Source organism: Neolamprologus multifasciatus, chromosome 10 (assembly GCF_963576455.1).
Source record: "Neolamprologus multifasciatus chromosome 10, fNeoMul1.2, whole genome shotgun sequence".
Classification (NCBI taxonomy): Eukaryota; Metazoa; Chordata; class Actinopteri; order Cichliformes; family Cichlidae; genus Neolamprologus; species Neolamprologus multifasciatus.
The window spans coordinates 11,824,095-11,842,912 of NC_140448.1; the positions used below are offsets into that span (position 1 = coordinate 11,824,095).

At 40.6% G+C, this 18,818-nt stretch overlaps 1 protein-coding gene across 8 annotated transcripts in view; it reads right to left on the reverse strand.

The window, feature by feature from the left end:
- The window catches only part of LOC146509674 (glutamate receptor 3-like), a 78,717-nt gene extending 60,092 nt beyond the window's left edge, over nucleotides 1–18,625 (reverse strand). For 4 of the 8 annotated variants that reach the window (XR_014876615.1, XM_085175907.1, XM_085175913.1 and 1 more), the window contains exons 1-3: nucleotides 18,256–18,625; nucleotides 17,614–17,772; nucleotides 1,179–1,418 (exon numbers count right to left, since the gene is read on the reverse strand). Coding sequence is in view for 7 of the 8 variants with exons in the window: in XM_085175907.1 (XP_085032033.1) it covers nucleotides 1,179–1,418; nucleotides 17,614–17,772; nucleotides 18,256–18,343 (487 nt within the window). In the remaining variant the exon portion in view is untranslated. The remainder of the gene's footprint in view (nucleotides 1–1,178; nucleotides 1,419–17,613; nucleotides 17,773–18,255) is intronic. The other 4 variants (XM_085175906.1, XM_085175912.1, XM_085175908.1 and 1 more) reach the window with 3 other exon arrangements.
- Between the last annotated feature and the right edge of the window lie 193 nt (nucleotides 18,626–18,818).

Here is an 18,818-nt window from a genome sequence, read left to right on the forward strand (position 1 = left end):
GATGGGACCTCGAGCCAAAATAGGATGGCTAACTAGTCTCTCAACAAACACAAGCTGTGCAGCATGTGGAAATCCATCCTAAACTGTAGTGTTTACACTGTGTGGTGCTGTGGAAATGAGCAAAGTATTACAGATGGTGGCCCATCAGCCTCAGCACAGCAGGTGAAAGAGGCCAACAAAGTCAAGCGGAGCTCTAAGGGCCATATTGGGATACACTTCTGAGAAGGTTGATTTTGCCATGGAGAGGTTACAAACTCATTAATCACTTTTTTCTCATCCACAATCGTCGCAGAAGCTGATGATTGGACAACCATCAGCTTCTGCGATCAGATTCATCACCGAGCGGTGAATCAGACACCTGAGCTGGAAATATATAAATGTGAGACAGGGGGAAGCGAAAAAGGAGTGCACTCCTGTCCTAGAAATTCTCTGTGTCAGTTTAAAAATACTTGGATGCACAGCTCTTGAATAGTTTGGCACATTTAAGAGCAGACACTGAAGCTGGAAAACGGCATCTCCTGCATCTTCTAATTTATTTGCAATGGACGATTTGAAAATACGTTTGACTTGACACTGTGCTCTGTAGCTTTACTGTGACAGCAAGTCTGCGATCAGTTTATGGTCCAGTTTGTACAGACAGATTGTGACTGCATGCTACCTCTCGGGGGACCCAAGTCTGCAAATAGTTGGCCCACATGAGGGGAGCGAGAGGGCATAAAACACATGCAGAAGTTGGAGGGTGTTGTGCTCCGTCTTTAAATAATCCAATTAGAGCTAAATGATAATCAGCAAGCGCCTAGGATTAGAGACTCGGGCGGCTGCAGTCGTAGTACTGCAGCAGAATCAGCAGCACCTGTGAATGACTCATTTCTCGGAAGCAAGAAACTATTGAGCGCCTCTGTGAGCAGGATTTAGCCGCACACTGAAGCAATTTGGGATCATTACTGACAAAGATTAAAATGTATCAAACCACTTAGAATGAGGATTGGGGATAAGGGATTTACATATTAAAGACAAATCTTATAGCCTGTATAATAACGTGTTTGCCTGAGCAGGGATGGCGATAACTTAATCCACTTTCTCCTGCAGTGAGACGTTCTACTCCTAAACGTTGCTGAAGCTTGTGGCATTTGCAAAGGTGTACACAAGCATGCTTTCCCAGCCATAACCGCTCTCACCTCTGTCAGTGTCGTAAAGGTAGACGAACTTCTCCCACTTGTAATGGTCCAGCAGGCTGAGAACAGCTCCTCGCAAACTGGGCCTCATCTGGATGACAAACTGCACGTCGGTGTCGATGGGAAAGCTGGGAGTAATGAAGGAGGTGTGCAGTGCCCCGCAGAAGGAGGTCAGCGTGTTCATGGACTTCCTGTCGTAGAAGCCGAAGATGGCGTAAACTCCTCGGGAGAACTGGGAGCAGACTAGTGCAAAGGACAAAGAACAGGTTCAGGTCATGGATTCAAACAAAGATTTATGCCAAGTTCCTCCTAATTTCAGAAGAGATGTCAATAATCGCTGTGACATACTGAAAGTTAAAGCTGCTGAGTCCCTGTGCAGAAATAATTTTTAAAAATTCAATGTACGGTTGAGAGGAGAGGAAATTCTTTATGCTGTTAATCTTGCAAGTGAAGCAGCGGCTATCTGAATAAATGGGCCTCACGCGGGATGCCTGCTCCCTATGGCAATGCTCTGCTGCCCGGTGCCCTTCACTTATCCTTGCTGTAAATGCAACTGCTTGGGTAATCAACTAGAAATAATGGGGAAGTCAGTGCACTGGCCACAGCTCTTAATGGACAAATATCCTGACACATGAGCGTCCAAATGTTCGAGCGCTGGGCTGTGCTGCCGCTGTATAAAAGATTTACAACAAGGCCTATCTGTTGCCATCTGTGGGCCCATGGAAATGAGCCGCGGCCACAAACACTAAACAGACACCGAGTCTTACAAGGTGTTAAGTATTTCATTTTATTTGTGTATAATAAACTGGTTCAGTGCCACCAAGGAGGATTAAATCAGAGGCATGACAGCCGTCCTAATATTAGTAATGACTGAAGGAAATGTTGGTCAGTGCAGCAGACCTGCTCTGATATTTCTGACCCTCTGCTCCGCACAGGTCACAACACTAGAAAGAGGCTAGAAATGTTTGGATTTTAGCATTACAGTTACGGAATAGAGTATTATCAATAAAGTATAAAGTTCTCTTATTTCATTTTGAGTTTCTGTACAAAATGAAGGAACAAAGAGGTTATTCTTTAAATAGAAAATCAAGTCACATACATATTGTTCAGTAATTTGCATCAAAAACAAGACATCTAAAGGAAACCAGCTGTGCATATTTCCCTGTCAACCCCTGCATTCAGCCTCTGTCTGTCTCTTTAAGGCCTCCCTCCCAGTGAGCACCCTATCTGTTCTTACTGGGCAGCTTGCTCTGCCCCACAGCAGACTTCCACTAGTCAGATTTCACTGTCAAATGCTTAAATACATCATGCATATCTTGAGGTCCAGCTCCCATCTAAAATATGCCTGTGGACAAGGCCAACAACCATATATAGCAACAACCTCTGCAACAGAGGTCACGTAAGATGGTTATATGTGGGCACACACAATCTGATTGGTTTAGATGAGGAAGTGGAGCGCGTTTAGTGCATGTTTTCGACCGATGGGAAGCATTTGATTTATTGAAAGAAACTTTGATTACACACATGCACGGCACAGGCTCAAGAAATCATAACAAAATATAAATAATAGCAAATCTCATTAGCAAATTGTATAAATAAAAAGTAATTTGTGCTTCTTCTGAAATTAAGCATAATTTATTGCAAAGAAACAGCTGGTGGCCTATTCCACTCGTCAGGATTCAGGATGCACATTGCATTAATTCATGCATTAAATCATCATGACTCACGAATCACTGATGGAAAACGGGCGTTTTTATCCTTCAGTAGTGTTTTACTGATGAGAAAGTCCTGTTTACGTTGTCGGGCACACGAGAATGCGCATGCATGACCTTAGACTGTATGCTCTGCTTAATGCACCAAGAAATGCAGCAACAGCAGAAGCAAATATAAATGCATATAAAATCAAAAGCTTCATAAAACAATTTTACATGTGTACTTTTCTACCATTGTTACTTTTATGTGTCGGTGGATTTTGAGGGAATGTTGAAAAACTACATATAGTCTAAACTAGGAGTTAAAGTCTAGAAATGATTGGTCAAATTAAAAAAAGAGTTTTTAAGTTTTTATGATTGCAGTCAGAGTAAAATAATTTCACAGATCTGCGATTTCATGTGTTATTTGCTGGATGTTTTCACCATTTGCTTCTGTTCGTTTGACTTTTCCATTAAGACAGCCATTCCGTCACCCACACATAGTTGATGATTCGGTTCAGTCATCTCTCCCTCTCTCATTTTATCATCAGATCAGCCTGTGTGCGTCTTGGATGGCCACAGTGCACCTGTTATATAATCAAGGGGGTGCTGCACTCAAACATTTAAGCAAAACAAAAGCCAGAAAAAATGTCAGAAAAGATCGATTCCTTTTAAAATCAGCATGCTTCGCCTCAAATTACAGATTCACAGCAACATCCAGCTCGTGTTATTCATGCAAAATAGCACACTGCCATAAATAAACACCTCTCAGCTCATCGAAAATCATCCGATCCTATTGGCAAAATGACTGCATTATCTTTTGATTGTCAAGGTTAAACGGACAGCCTGTTCTCCCAAAGGACTAATGAAATCATATATTTGGGCTCATGAAGCTGTAAACACCAGCCAACTACAGTAAATTCCCCTGATCACGGTCAGAAATGAAGTTACGCATCATTGACTTTATTACAGTGGTGAAGTGAAGCTATTTTACTGCTCTGTGCGTTTCTGTTCAGAATACTAACACAGGCCTTCCATCCATGATTAATATCCAGCTGGAGAAATTCAGCTCTCTTCACCCTTTGTCGACTCTCATCTTATTCATCACCTAACAAACACCCACATCTGTCTGTCACTGTTGCCTCTCTCTCTTTTACCCCTCACCCTCTGATTCTCTTCACCTTTTCAAGCTTAAGAATTACACACAGCAGCTCCAGTAGCACCAACACCGTCACATGTCTTCTCCGTTTCTTTTTTTTTTTAGTCTGAGTCCATCAACAAAATTGCTGTTGGTGGGATGAACCTGTATGTGCACAGCAGATCTGAGCCTTTAAACTGGATTCTTATAGCTCTATCTCAGAATGGAAATAAAGGTGAGCTGCTGTCCTCTCCTGAGAAGCGAACAGCAGACGCAGTAAGGAAATTGAACTTTATGCGCCTAAGACAGTAAGAATGAAGAAATAAACAGTGGATAACTCGTGCTGTGACGAGGAGTTGAGCTTCACTGTTCAGAGCTGTGAGGTTTGAGAGGATTGGGTGCTGCATATGAACAAAGTCAGGACAACAGTTTTATTTTTTGTGACAATATTAAATAACCTCTTAATGTGTTTACTGCTGCCTGGCGGGAAGTTATTTTTCCACTGCCAAAGAGCTGCGTCTGCAAGAGCAGAGGAAAGCAGGAGGGCTTCAGATTGTTTTACACAGGGACGTGAGGGAAGTCACATTGGTTTATGCCACATGGGGATACCTGCTCTGCGCTGTCACAGGGTCACATGTTCACTAAATAAAGAAGCCAGTGAACAAAATACAACATGCAGCTGTGCCGGCTTGTAAAGGACAGGGCCAAAGAGAAAACTAGAAACACTGAACATATTCACCAACTCGGGTGGTGTAACAGGAAATGCCAGAAGATCATCAAGGGGTTGAAACCATGAACATCATTACTTTGAGAGCTGGATTGAAAATCACACCAAAAGTCAAAGTAAAAAAAAAATCACAGGCTGACCTCTGAGTCTGTGTGCGTTCCAGACAACATCTGGGCACACGCCTGATGAGACAGCCGATGGTGTCTTAGGGGATCCCTTCTCAAATTTGGATTATGAGTTGAGTTCGCTTCTGGGCAGCGTATGGTGCTATTTGTCAGTGTCTGGTATACTGATACATAACATTACAGAGGATCTCAATTGGATTCTGTTCTGAGGAACATCACAGTCAGTCAATGATCTTCATTGTTCAAGAGCTGTCTACACACTGTTCACATGAAGCCGGAAACTGTCTTCCATCAGGAGCAACCCAGGGTCCACTGCACCAGCATAAGGTCTGACAAACGGTCGGAGGATTTCATCACAGTATCTAACAGCAGTTAGGATATTTTCGACTAGCACTTGGAGGTCTGTGTACGCCTCCAAGGACATGCCCGCCCAAAGACCACTACCCAACCAGTCATGCTGGATAATGTTGAGGGCAGCATGACGTTCACCACAGCATCTCCAAACTCTCAGAACCTCCTACATGTTAGAAAAGTAGAAATCTTCACCTATAAAGAAAATGAGGTGCCAGTGGTGTTCCTGCCAGTTCTTGTGTTCTCAGAAAAAATGCCAGATGAGCTGCGAGCAAAGTTCCCATTAAAGGATGTCTGGCTTTCTAGGGAAATCTAATCAAAAATATGGACATCAGTAGCCAACTGGAGGTAATGCTGTAGTGCTCTGCCAGTGATCCTCCTGTTTTCCCTGGGACAAGGAAACAGATACCTGTCATGTTGCCGGGTCGATGCCCTTCCAGTTCTGTTCATGCAATGCCCCGTCTTCTGGTATGTTCTTTTTTTTTTTGAGACTGCGCTGAGAGATGCAGCAGATCTTTCTGTAACAGAGGTTTGGATGTGCATTTCTGGAGGAGTTGGACAACCTGTGTAATCTGAATCGACTGCAGGTACCCTCTTATGCTACCACTAGCAACAAGGACACTGAAAAAAAGCAAAACTGGAAAAATCACTCAGGCAGGTTAAGGGGAGTGCAGTGGTTTGTGACCACCTCCTACTAAACCATTCCCTTCTGTGGGGAGGTTCTCTTGTTGTTGCCTCTCCAGTGCACCTGTTGTCACTTTCATTTGCACCAAAGAAGGTAAAATGGACCCACAAGGGTTTATGTTTCCTAACTGGATAGATTGATATCCCTGAAGTTTAACAAGCTTGGTTTTATATTGTGAGTGTTCCCTTTGTTTTGTTAGCAGTATGCATCAGTGAATGCATTGTTTCCTAATGGAAACAAGCTGGACGCTAAGCTGAACAGCAAACAGCTAGCATGTCTTTCTGTTATTCTAGGTAATGTGCATCCTGGCAGTATCTGTGGGATGTTTTAGCTGGACAGGATGCAAACAGATTTTTCTTGAATATTTATATCTGATGATGCAAAACTACCGGTAAAAGCTGTTAATGTGGTCATAAAGTGGTTTAAGCCCACTATGCATGCACTTATCAGTAGAGGCTGAAGAGGTAGAATCACTATCTATACAGAGTGATTATAATATTCTGTAGATGCTTTATTGCAGTATGCTTGTATCTGAGCTGCGAGTTGAAAACATTCATCAACAGTATTTTTTTGCAGCACATGATGTCAAAAATCCTATAATTACAACAACCGTGTGAAATGCAGTCTATATTTTTTTTCCCAATTAATACCCCAGTCTAACATGTCTAACAATTCATGTGCTGTTGCGCACAGGCTCAAAAAAAGAACTCTATTTTTAGACGCTTCAACGGCAAGATGTGAAAAGTCTGCAATTCAGTTTTCCTCAGCACTAGTGGAAAGAATAAAGCAGCCTAGGTTTGGAAGCATAAGTGGAAGCATGTCAAATAAAAGGCCAAGTCTGACAACAGATGTTTAAGGTCATAAGGCACAAATGCTACAAGAAACTGGAAGTCCTTTATAGAACAGTAATCACGTACTGCATAACCAAAGCTGTCTGCTTTTAAAGCACAAAGTAGTTGTGTTTGATTAGATTTGTGTCGCTATCCTTTATAAAGCCATTATGGTTATTTGACCTTTCAGGATGCTGCAAATCAAAAGATTTTGTTTTCTTTTTTTATTTGGACAGCTTGATCCTTCAAGCATTTTTGAGCAAGTTAGAGCATGTAGGTTATAGTGAAGGGCATAGCAGAAAGCCCAATCCTGCAATCCAGTTTTGACTTTTATGTATGAAAATGAAAGGCAGACTTGCAGTTACACTTTTAGGATCACATTTCCACCTGAATAACAGCAGGTTTGTGTCAGAACACTTTTCTGTCAACACAGTAGGGCAGCAAAATTAAAGAGAATTTCTATTAATGTCAATTCAGTATAATTGTGTCTAAGCCTATGATGTCTTTCTGAAAGTTAGTCACCCGGCACTTTGATCCTGTAGCTCACAGATGGTCATGAAAAACATTTATAGTTATAGTCAGACTGTCCTATTGGCTTTGCTTGTCCTCTGGCTTTTCCTCTAAGCAGGAAAAGGAGAGGTGACTGTCATGGCTTACTCAACATCTCACTACAACTGAGACTTATCGCTTATTATTTAATTTCACTGTGTTTTCTCCTTTGTGTCTATAAAAGATATGATGAACATAAGTACAGAAAAAAATGCATTAAGTAAAGAATATATTCACAAATCAAATGGAAAATTAAAGAAGATAAACAAGCAAAGAAATAATGAAGAATGAAATGGAAAGTAAATAAATAGAAGGAACTAAAAAAGTAGCAAATCAAACTTCATGACTTCATTATTAAAGCCGATAATGGCATCTTCAATTTCATGGAGTTATTTATTGTATCAAAAATAAATAATCTATAATGATAAATTTGCTACAAACTACCTCCTCTCATGATGAAACTAAGTTATCACTTGATCACTAAGTTTCATCACCATTGGTCATTGTTAATTTCCCCACCATCTTATGGTCAAATATCTATTGGCGTCAGTTATACTTTAGCTCAGTGCTAATTAGCAAATGTTACAATTTAAAAAATGAAAAGATAAGGCCTTGGGCACACAGGCCATGCTCCAGATATCACGGACGTCAGACTCTCGAGTTGAGTGTGTTTCAGTAATAAAGTCAGATAAGCAAGGAAAAACACAATGTTTTGCTTCTTAGCGAGTTTGAGCCATTCATGCATCACTAGCGAAACATTAAATACTTGTTTTTTTGTGGTTATAAACACCGCTGCAGCATGTCCATGGACAGAGCCTGTCAGTGCTGTGTGAATGGCTTATTTAACAAGTCTAAAATACACAACAGTTACAGTATAGATCAAAAGTTTTAAAGATTCACTGTCGTCATCTTGGATTGTTAATCCAGAGTTTGCACGGTAGACACCAACTTGTGTACAAATACTTCCCATTCACACGCTGAGCTGCGGTGAAATTGCAACACAAACTGAGCCTGAGACACAAACTCGAAACAGTGAGCATTCACCTTTAAACTAAATCAGCACCTTGTACTATTGCAAGCGACAGCGTTCCCATTTTTAGGCTGCATTGCACTTTTCACAGTTGCGCTAGCATTTGGCGAGTAGTTTGCAAATGTTTGCACACAAGTCCAGGTCTTTGATATCTTCGATGCTGTGGACCCAGTAGAGGTGGTGAGTGACAGAAGAATAGTGGCTAAGCTGTCATCCCTGTTGGACAACATCTCCCACCCCATGCAGGAGACTCTGACAGCACTGAGCAGCTCCTTCAGTGGCTGCGGCACCCACGATGTGGGATGGAGAGATTCCGCAGGTCTTTCCTTCCTACTGCAGTCAGACTCCACAACAAAGACTTTGTAGCTGACCAAACACACACATCCGCACATGGGCAATAACACTAAGTGTAATTTAGTATTTTACTCTATTGTATATAGTATGTTATTTTATCTTATCCTATTCCATTTTTTTTCTTAATTTCTGCTCCTGTAACTTTGCACTGTCTACTTTCTGCTGTGACAGTGACATTTCCCACGTGTGGGACTAATAAAGGTTTATCTTTACCTCTTATCTATGCAAACTACAGGTATATGTCTTTGTTATCAATTTTATCTTATCAGCTGCCAGCAACCACTCTCTAGCTGTCTGACGAATACTCTATTTTCTCTCTCGATTAGTGGTTGCCAGGGGTCACTGACTGATCTCTAGGCCTCTGTGATTGGGGCTTTAGCAGTTGATTTCACAGCAGCTGCCGAAAACCTAAAGCAAGTGCTCACTGGTTACTAGATGATCACTAAATGTGGAAAACATTTCACCTACTCCATTTCCACATTGTCACTGTGGGTATGTTGCATGCTGGTGTTAGCGTTTAGCTCAACGGTCTCACAGGGCCATTAGCATGTTAGTTATTAGCAGCAATTTAGGCTCTCCACACGCTTAAAAACCACTTTTTTGCAGTAAGTGTATTAAAAAATAATTCAAACATTGTGCTTGTTATATTTTCTAATAACAACTCTCTTTGCAGGATCGAATCTGATCTGAAATAAACTGCATTCTTACTGCTTAACCTGTGTAGACCTGCTAGCTTACTTTGACCTAAAAAAAACAAAAAAACCAAACATCATTGTAAATGTTTGATAATGAAGAAAGTCGGGCTGAATTCACAGCGTGCACATTTTAAATGATTCCCATGTTATGACATTTAAGCCTATCATATTTTTATCCACATTACAGTCTGCATTGTTGCACAATTTGTCTCAGCTGACCAACCACAGAGAAAGCACAGGGCATGATAGAGACTGAGGGCTGAGTAGGTGTTTCTCCTCCGGCAGTGTTGTTGAATGTTGGCTGGAATTCCCTCTTCTCTACAGATTACAGCTTTATAAAGGCACACATTTTCTTCCAGTGGGTTATCCCCCTGCAGGTATTCATTATACACAAAGAGCCAGGCAACACTCGTTGGATTAGCTCTAATCTGAGAAATAAAACTGGAGATTGCCCACATGCTAAACCATGACAAAAAGAAATTTGCAGCAGCAATAAACACACACGGATTGTGGCTACTGGAGTATTATGTGAACATACTTGAATGTATTTCACCTCCGCATCCTTTGCACATGCTGCAAAAACACCAAAGACCACAGTTATAATAGACAGAGTAATGCAATATACTCAGTTTTAAAAAAGTAGAGTGAAGAAGTTATAAATGCACAATTTACAAGCTCTAACTAATGTATTGTGAAATATCAGGTGAAAAATGTTTCACAATAGAAAGCACTGAGAATAGGCTCATGTATCAAATATAAATAGAAAACAAATGGGCCGCGAATTCTTTCTTGTTTAAAAAACACAGAAACACTGGAGCAAAGACATGATTTTTTCCCCTCTTTACCTTCAAGACTGAACGCTCATACAACTAAACAAATTCATGAAAGCAGCTTCTCTAAATTATTCACTGCCCCGCTGGCATCTTTGGTTTTCTTGTGCATTATTCTGTGACGCGCACAGCTTGTTGTCCTTGAATAATTTCAGGTAACATTTAACGAATAACGGCAGAGATTTCAGAGGTAGCCATGCTGAAGGACGTTGTGTAAGGCTGCAACAAACTGCTGCAGCGTCACTGTAGATTGTCAGTAGTGATCACCGTCACTGTGTTACAGCGCTGACATGTAAGCACATTCTGATGCACAGGATGAAAGACTAACTGCACATCTCCAGTGGCTTGCCCCCAGAGCTATCCGGCACTGTTCTGCCATTTCGCAGCATTATGACCGGCCACGGTCGACTGACTAAGTTTGAGCAAAACAACAAATAAGATTATTTCTTACGATCGTGCCGAGCTCATTCGGCTGAATACTTATTGCTCTTTTCAAATGATTGGCAGGTATGCATTCAGTCAACTGATATTTAAATGCCTCTGTTGTAGTTATTTAGCATTAGCACTCCCTCGTTCAATAGAAACCTAATGCATTTGTGCTGCATGATGGACCATGAGTCATGTCTTGCCCCACAGCAAAGGACCCTAAAAGCTCTTATTAAACTAAGATTTAAACTATTCATGTGAGTGAAAGTGCTTAGAAAACCATATTGTATGCACCTGAAATGCCTCTTTAGTTAGAGAAAATTTTCCTAAAGACATTATAAATGGCGTGAAAATGCCGTGACAAATCTGACGATGAGTACTTGTCAACTTGGCACAGGTCATTCAAACTGACAGGACTCTGGCTGCAGTAGCAGTAACTCAGATATTTTTATCAGTGCATCGTGAAAAAAGGACATGCTTTTGGCTAAGTGTCTCTTTTTTGTTCAAGGGCTCCCAAACCGAGAGATTCCATTTAAAGCTTTCAGACACAAACATCTGACTGGCCAAATATGTAAGCAAAGGTGGTGAGTGTGTTTTTCATGGTGAAGTTTTAATAATTGAATTCAGAATTTCACAATGAAGCTTTGAAGCCAAGAGTGGAATGCTTTGTCCTCAGATGATCAGTGACCTCACTGCTATATTAAAAAAAAAAAAAAAAAACCTGTTTCTATAAACATTAATTATATCTGTGCAGAGTATGGCTTAACATAGTAACTATCATGAAGCACGCTCACCCTCAGGCCAAATGATTTGACAACCCTGTCTCTGATGCTCGTGCATCATCCATGACTTGTCTGTTTAAATGAGTTCTCAGAGTTATGATGAAGATTGTTTTGTATTGCTTGCTCACATTGCAGCATGTTTGTTTTGCTATAGTAACTTAAAAAAAAAGGGGGGGAAAGATTTGTGCCAAATGTTTAAAACATATAATGCTCTGATAACTTCAGCTACACAAAGATTGGAAGCGGGGGGGGGGGGGGGGGGGGCACAGCTAGCTGTGCTCGGTGTAGCACGGGTAGCATGTATGCTGCTCAATAATTAATTAATCAAATATGGCATCAGATCAGACAAGCTGAAGAGTCAGGCTCATTCCCCTTCACATGATGTATTACTACACTGCATGCTGCACGATTCGGGTGCTTCCATCTGCCCACAATTGTTCCACGTCTGCAAGCTGCTTTGCAACCCACCTCCACCCCAGCTCCTCCATTTCTGTTTTCTCTGACTTACTAAATGTCATATCTGTTGTCGCCAATGCCTGCCCAGTTCCTGTGTTTAGAAATATCAATCTTCTTTTGCCTATAGTGATCCAAACTGAAATATGTTTTCATTTGTAGCCTTGCAGCTCCATGGACATAACAAATCTACAGAAAGTTTCCATGTCTAGCCAAGAAAAAAAACATAATGTGTTGTTTTTACTTTTTTTATGAATTAATAAAGCAAGATATATATACAATGTTCGTGCTAAGCTCAAGCACAAAGATTTACAGTACAAACATGAAAATAGTACTGATCTTTTCATCAAACTTTAAACTTCAGGAAAGAAGTCAAACAAGCATAGATCCTACATCTATGAATTATTCCTTATATTGCAGAGCTCCTACTACTATAAACATTCAGAACACATACCCAACTTAGAACAAGGTGACTTTCACACCAGGTGATCCTTTCTATTCAAAATAAACACTAGAAGTTGTGTGCTGTTGTTCCTCCCCTGATCTCCCTCCTCATCCTGTATAAGAAAATACAAGGTCTCTACGGGTACAGATGAAGCCAATTTAATACATTTTACTATGTTTTAAATTACACCTTTTAATGTCACGAAACGTTCCAAGTAAACACTTGGATATAAATTTCAAATGAACTGCACTATATAGTAAATGGGAATTTAAGGTGGACTGATTCTTTTCTACACACTTTATACAACATCCCTCATTCACCCAAGCACCTTTTATATGCTTAACCTCTTAAGCCCCAACGCCCCCTGATACGGGGGCAAAAAGCAGGAGATCAGGTAGGCTTGGGGCTTAAGAGGTTAAGTGCATTCTATCTAACTTTCACACTCCAACGGATGCATTGGAGAGCAACTTGGGGCTAGTATCTTCCCATATGGAAAAGAAATAGTAAAAACTTATATGATTTACTCATGAAAGTGGCCACTTTCTCATTACTTTCATATATTGTTTTAGTAAGTATCCAAAACATACAAGTTTCATTATATAATTTTTCAAGGGATCTTATATCTGTTTTCACTCTTGTATGCTTTTCATACAAGTTTCAAACAAGACAGATACAAACTTTATAATATTTATTATTCGCCTGAGGATACTTGGCATGCAGACTGGAGTAGCCATGGATTAAACCACCAGTCTTCTGATTAGTAGATGGCCTGCTCTACCTCCTGAGCTACTGACGCCCACTACAGCATCATCTGAATATGTTTATCTTACCAAACCGCATGTTGCCATTAAGCACTTTCACAGGTACAAAAACAGTCTGATGGAGCTCAAACTCTAAAGAAGTTTTTGAGTAAAAAGAAAGAATAATATAAATATTTTCCTCCCAGTTACATAGACTAATAAAACTATGCCAAATGCCCATGTCCAGTGTCACTGTGATCTCCTTTTTCTCTTATTTTTTCCCCTTACCACTGACCAGTCACAGCCCTTCCCTGAGCCTGGTTCTGCTGAGGTTTGTTTCCTGTTAGAGGGAGTCTTTCTTTCACTGTCACTAAGTGCTTGCTCACAGGCTATCATTGGATTACTGTATAAAGCAGTGACTTGTTATTTGGTGTCATGTGAATAAGGAATCAAAATCAGCTTTATTGTCAAAGTATTTGAACACACACTGGCCTGGCTGTTTCTTTGCTATCAGTGAACAAAGTAGTCAGCAGACCAAACTGACAACATGTGCAGCACATTTATAGTGCAAGAGTGCAGAGTGTGTTGGAACAAGTTGTGGAATAAATAAGGGATGGATTACTAGTTACTATATAACAATATATAAAAAGCTGAATTCAATTAAACTAAAACAGTCATTACTATAAATGAATAAGGTTTGCTGTGATTTGACGTTCTCTTTCTGGTATAGCCTTCTACATTGGAAAGTAGATCAAAGTCTGACTTGTTTCAAAAATAGATCCTGCCTTAAAAATCAAGTTAGAGTGCATAATCTACATAAGTAGACAGGGTAAAAATAGCAACATTGGTGCTAGAAATTAGATTTAAAAACATTTTAAAATCATACATATTAATTTAAAAAAAACAAGTGAACATTTTAAGGCATTTTATGAATAAACATGCACTTGAGACATTGAAATAATACTAATGGTATTTCCCTACATGATTAATGTGGCTAAAAGAATTCTAATTCTCAGTCCTAATCAGTTTTATTTATATGGTGTCGCATCACAACAGCAGTCGCCTCAAGGCAGTTTCTATTGTAAGGTAATGACCCTACAATAATACTGAGAAAGCCCCAACAATCAGATGACACCCTGTGAGCAAGCACTTGGCCACAGTGGGAAGGAAAAACATCTATGACACAATTCAAGATAACAATTTTATCACGACATCTGTATGAAATTTGAAAAGAAATGATTCTAATGTCATTACTCACATTTAGCAAATTAATTCGATTTAACATGTCAGTGAGAAATGAGAGCAATTACAGAGACATATACAATATTATGTATGCATTATTAACCCCAACATCAATATTTAGCTCTTTAAATATCACGCTTATTGTTGATACCAGTTTACAAAAGTAAAATATCCCGATTTGGATTTGGTGAGTCAAAGTATTCACTGCAGCATCAACAATGCAGAAGAAAAAGAAGAGCAGGAGGAGGAGGAGATCTGGCTGCATGAACTGGTCTGTGGCGCATTAGTGGAACTGTACATTGCCTACACACTGAAGTGCTCTTACATTAGCCTCTGTCTGAGCAGCATCACACCGGTTGAGTCATAGCAGAGGAAGGATAACTAGCCACAATAAACACTCCTAATAAGAAATACAGTGAAATATTGACAGCTTAATCAAAGTTTTTTTTAACAATGCAGTCTTGAAAATGTACGCTGTTGGTGCAGAAGCACAAAATGCGCTTTTACGGATCACTCAGAAATGTCTCTTCATTCACACGCATTTAACACTCGTGTTAATTACTGCGAGTTAGGGAAAGGCTAAACACTTCAATTGATTAAACGTTAAATAAATGCTTGCCTGTCGCCACATGCAGAAAGTATAATCCCCACACTCATTTAGCTTAACTCTCCTCTTATTACCCAGCCAAGCTATCAGGTCTGTCTCCACTGTCTGTTATCCCTGCCCTGACCTCAGTCTTAATGGATATAACCTTCCCATTTCTGCATTTATGCACACAATCAGTCCTGGCCTGCGGCAAGGTGTCACATCAATACATCCTGCAGCTTCACTCCAGCCACAAATTGGGTGAGATAATAAACACAACAGCACAGTGAGGTTCTCTTTGTCGGAATCAATTCAGTCAAGTTGCAATGGCTGGAAATTGTTTGCTGCAATCGATCATTGGATGTTTACAAGTTTTGTTGTTTGTTAACTTTCATATCTGCAATGTAAGCAGCAAATGTGAGATACGGGACAGTTGGAAAATCAGCCATATATTAGCGAGGAGGGTAAAAACAAGGAAAAAGAACGCTTGGTGAGAATTGATTTTTCCATACTGGATAGCAAACAGACACACACACTATTGCTGGACTACGGATTTCCACCTATTGATCCACACTGCCAATAACAGAGACATTTGTCATTAGGAATTTGCGATGGTTGTTACAGACTGACCTAGATGGAGGTCTGTAGTGTTGTCCTGCTTTTTTTTAACCACTCAGAATCAAAGCAAACACAACAAGTGATGAAAGCAAAAAGTAATTGCTCTGTTTCTTTTTATCTTTCAATTGTTTTATTTAAAGAGGGAGCTATGTAGACAGTCTCAAGGATCACAAGAAATGAGCAGATTTAAAATCTCAGTCATATCAGCACTTGCTAATATTATCAAAATTGACGAGGCTTGCTGTAGGAAAGCACAGCTATGACTAATGTGTAATTCTTGCCAAAATAGAAATGTGTCAAATCATAATCATCACATTCATTTGCTACATCGACACCTGCCAGGCAAGCGGGGCATTATGCAATCCAGACTACTATAATAAGAATTGTGTAGTTTGGTGCATTTTCAAGCAAATTCCTTAGTCACAAACTGGCCTGGCTGGTCTGCATAATGAGCTGCTAACTGGTCTTTTTTCAACAGGAGAGTACTGAGCTAAGCTTGCATCAGCTTATCTGGCTGAAATTAATCCTCCTGATTATCAGCTTTCTTCTTCTTCTTATCCTTTAAGAAAAGCTTTAAGCTTCTTTCAAAAACAATGGGTTCAGGTTTAGTCAAAGTCAGTTGTGGCTGTGGACAAACTCTTTGCAGTTTGTGCTTTAGCCCTGATCCGGACAAGCCGAGCGTGTAATATTCATCTCTTCCTCCACAGCAACTGCTGAAGTGCCCTTGAGCTGAGCACTGACCCCACAGCTGCTTCAGTGTAATTGCTCAGCAGTTGACAGTGCAAGGTTGTAGTCAAACCGGGCAGTGTCAAGGTGTGAGCGTGTGAATGTGTGTAAACCTGCATCCGCCTGCAGCTTCTCCTCAAGGCTGCTTCAATCTGGTCGTCGGTGAGAGCTGCTAACACTCACCACCAACCACATGACCTCAACAGCATTTAATATGATTGAGAGCCTGGGATGTAGTTGTGTTCGTGCCCTTTCTTTTTCTTTTCTTTTTTTTTAAGCCCTACTCTCACTTTATTAGGTTCCTCAGACATCTCTAAGGCAGCTGACAGAGTTTGGAGAGCTGCAGCTGATCCTCAACCGTGATGTGTGAAGCAAAGTTGGTGAGACAAAAGATAACAAATTAATTCTCCAGACAGAACTCGGTGCCCTACATGGCAGTCGAGGGACTGGTAGACCAAATATGAGACTTTCTTACACTTTGCAGCTTACTATTGAGTGCATCATATTTGCAGAGATGACTACGTGGATTAGAGAATGTTATAGCTGATACTGTGGGCTATTTATCCATCAGAGGGAGAAGATAGAAGAGTCTGCAGCACTATAAAGCTAATAGACACTAATGTGATATTCAAAGCTGCTATAAAAGGACAAGTGACATTCAAACTCCCCTGAACATTAATGGGGTGGGATGGGTGAGTTTGCAAAGGGGTATACCTGCACATGGATAAACAGAGAATGTGTCAACATTGTTAAACTCCTGTAAAGTGATGTCTCCTTATTCACCTTTGTAAACACAGCTCATCTTTTTTGTGTTTTCAATTCTATTTGTCTGATTCCACAACTTTTTGTTTTACAGTCACAACATTTTAATGCCCACTCTTCCAAATTCATTTTTTGCACAGTCCCTAATGGAAACCCTTCATCCTATACTCCAACAAACACGGTGGCAGTGCTTTTTGGGGTTTTTTTTCCTGTGCACTTTCGAGCACATTCATCCAAGTTCTGCTCATCAGCTTCTCTGGAATTACTAAATTTAAAAAAATCAGTTTGGCTAATTACGGCCCATCAAGCTCCATAATCCAGCTGGTGAATTTTGGATGCTGTGACTGAGGAGTTTGAGTATTAAGCCAGACACTTGGCAGGTGTCTGTGTTTATTCATATGCCATTTCCAGCTCATAAACATCTGTGTCCTTTTTTTTTTTTTTGGAATGGCCTACCAACGAGACTATTAGAGCAAAAATGATTTGATGTACTCCGCATGTGTTTGACTGTTTGCGTGTTTTGGGGGTTTTTTTTAGCCCTGAACTTGCAGCACTTTTTATTCCAATCTGAGAAAAAAAATAGTACCAAAACAGGAATGTTTCTTATTGTTCTTGTGCAGAGAAAGGCAGTGGTACAGTGCAGAACTACTCACAGGCATGTGTGACGGAGAAACTGTTGGAGGACTCCAGGTTGTCAACATTGTAATTGAGGTGGAAGGGTTTCTCTGTCACATTCTGGTTGGTGTTATACAGCTGGACAGCAAACCTGAAGGCGCTGTGTTCCTGCACTGTGGAGCGCATGAACAGTCCGCCTACGGGAAACAAAATGTCACATAAGACAGCGCTTTAATTAGTCCATCCCCAGCATGCATAACCCTGCGTTTGCTCTATCTCGAATCCCACTAAAAAAGGACGGCAGGCTGACTGCGTGATCGCATTATATCAGAGGCTCGTACGTAAGTTCATTTCAATGGAAGAAACAAACAAAAAAAAAAAAAACAAGAAAAAATGTGTAATACATTGTCACACTTAATAATGCGCCATAATTCTCATTTTGACAAAATTATATAAATTTATTTTTTTTTAACAAACCGCCCACAAAGACGCGCAAAATCCCAGTTTGGGTTGGTAAGAAGTGAAGTTGGCAACGAATTAAGCAAAAAACAAACAAACAACAACAACAAAAATAAAACCTCAAGCAGTGACTAATTGAGACTTAAAGAGTGGTGTCCTATTTAGACTGTGGTAAATGTTTTTAAAATGAATATGTAGTCAGTGCATCTCATTGAACTTACCGATGTTGATTTGGTTTGGAAAGCCTGCCAGCGAGTGCCCCAAAGAATTGAGTAAAAAAAGGACTGCCGCTATTGTGCGATGCCACATTTTCTCCGAAAACTGGAATCAGCTCCTGGTCTGTGTGAGACAGAGAGAAAGAAACAGGGAGAACCATGTACACGGGCTTGTTCGCAAAGAAATCCACAAGATGCGGCAGGTCTCTCTCTCTTTCTCTCTCACTCTCTCACTCACTGTGTGCACCCACGTTGAATTTGTGCCAGCGCAACTGCAGCGCCAGCCCTCTGCTGCTGCTGCTGCTGGAAATCTAAAGCCAGTGTTTTATCTCAAAGATGGAGGTGGTGGTGGTGGAGGAGAGAGGGGGGGGGGAGCGGATCTACGGGTCCCTACTGTGGATAAAGACCACTGAAATGGGCCAGGGAGAGTGAAAGAGGGGAGGGAAAGACAGATGGGGAGGGAGGGGAGCCGGGGTGTCGGGCGGTTGGGGTGGGGGGTAGACGTTTATCAAACTTGGTCTGACGTTGAATTATAATAAGAGCGGCCTCCCGTCTTCCTCCGCGCGTCA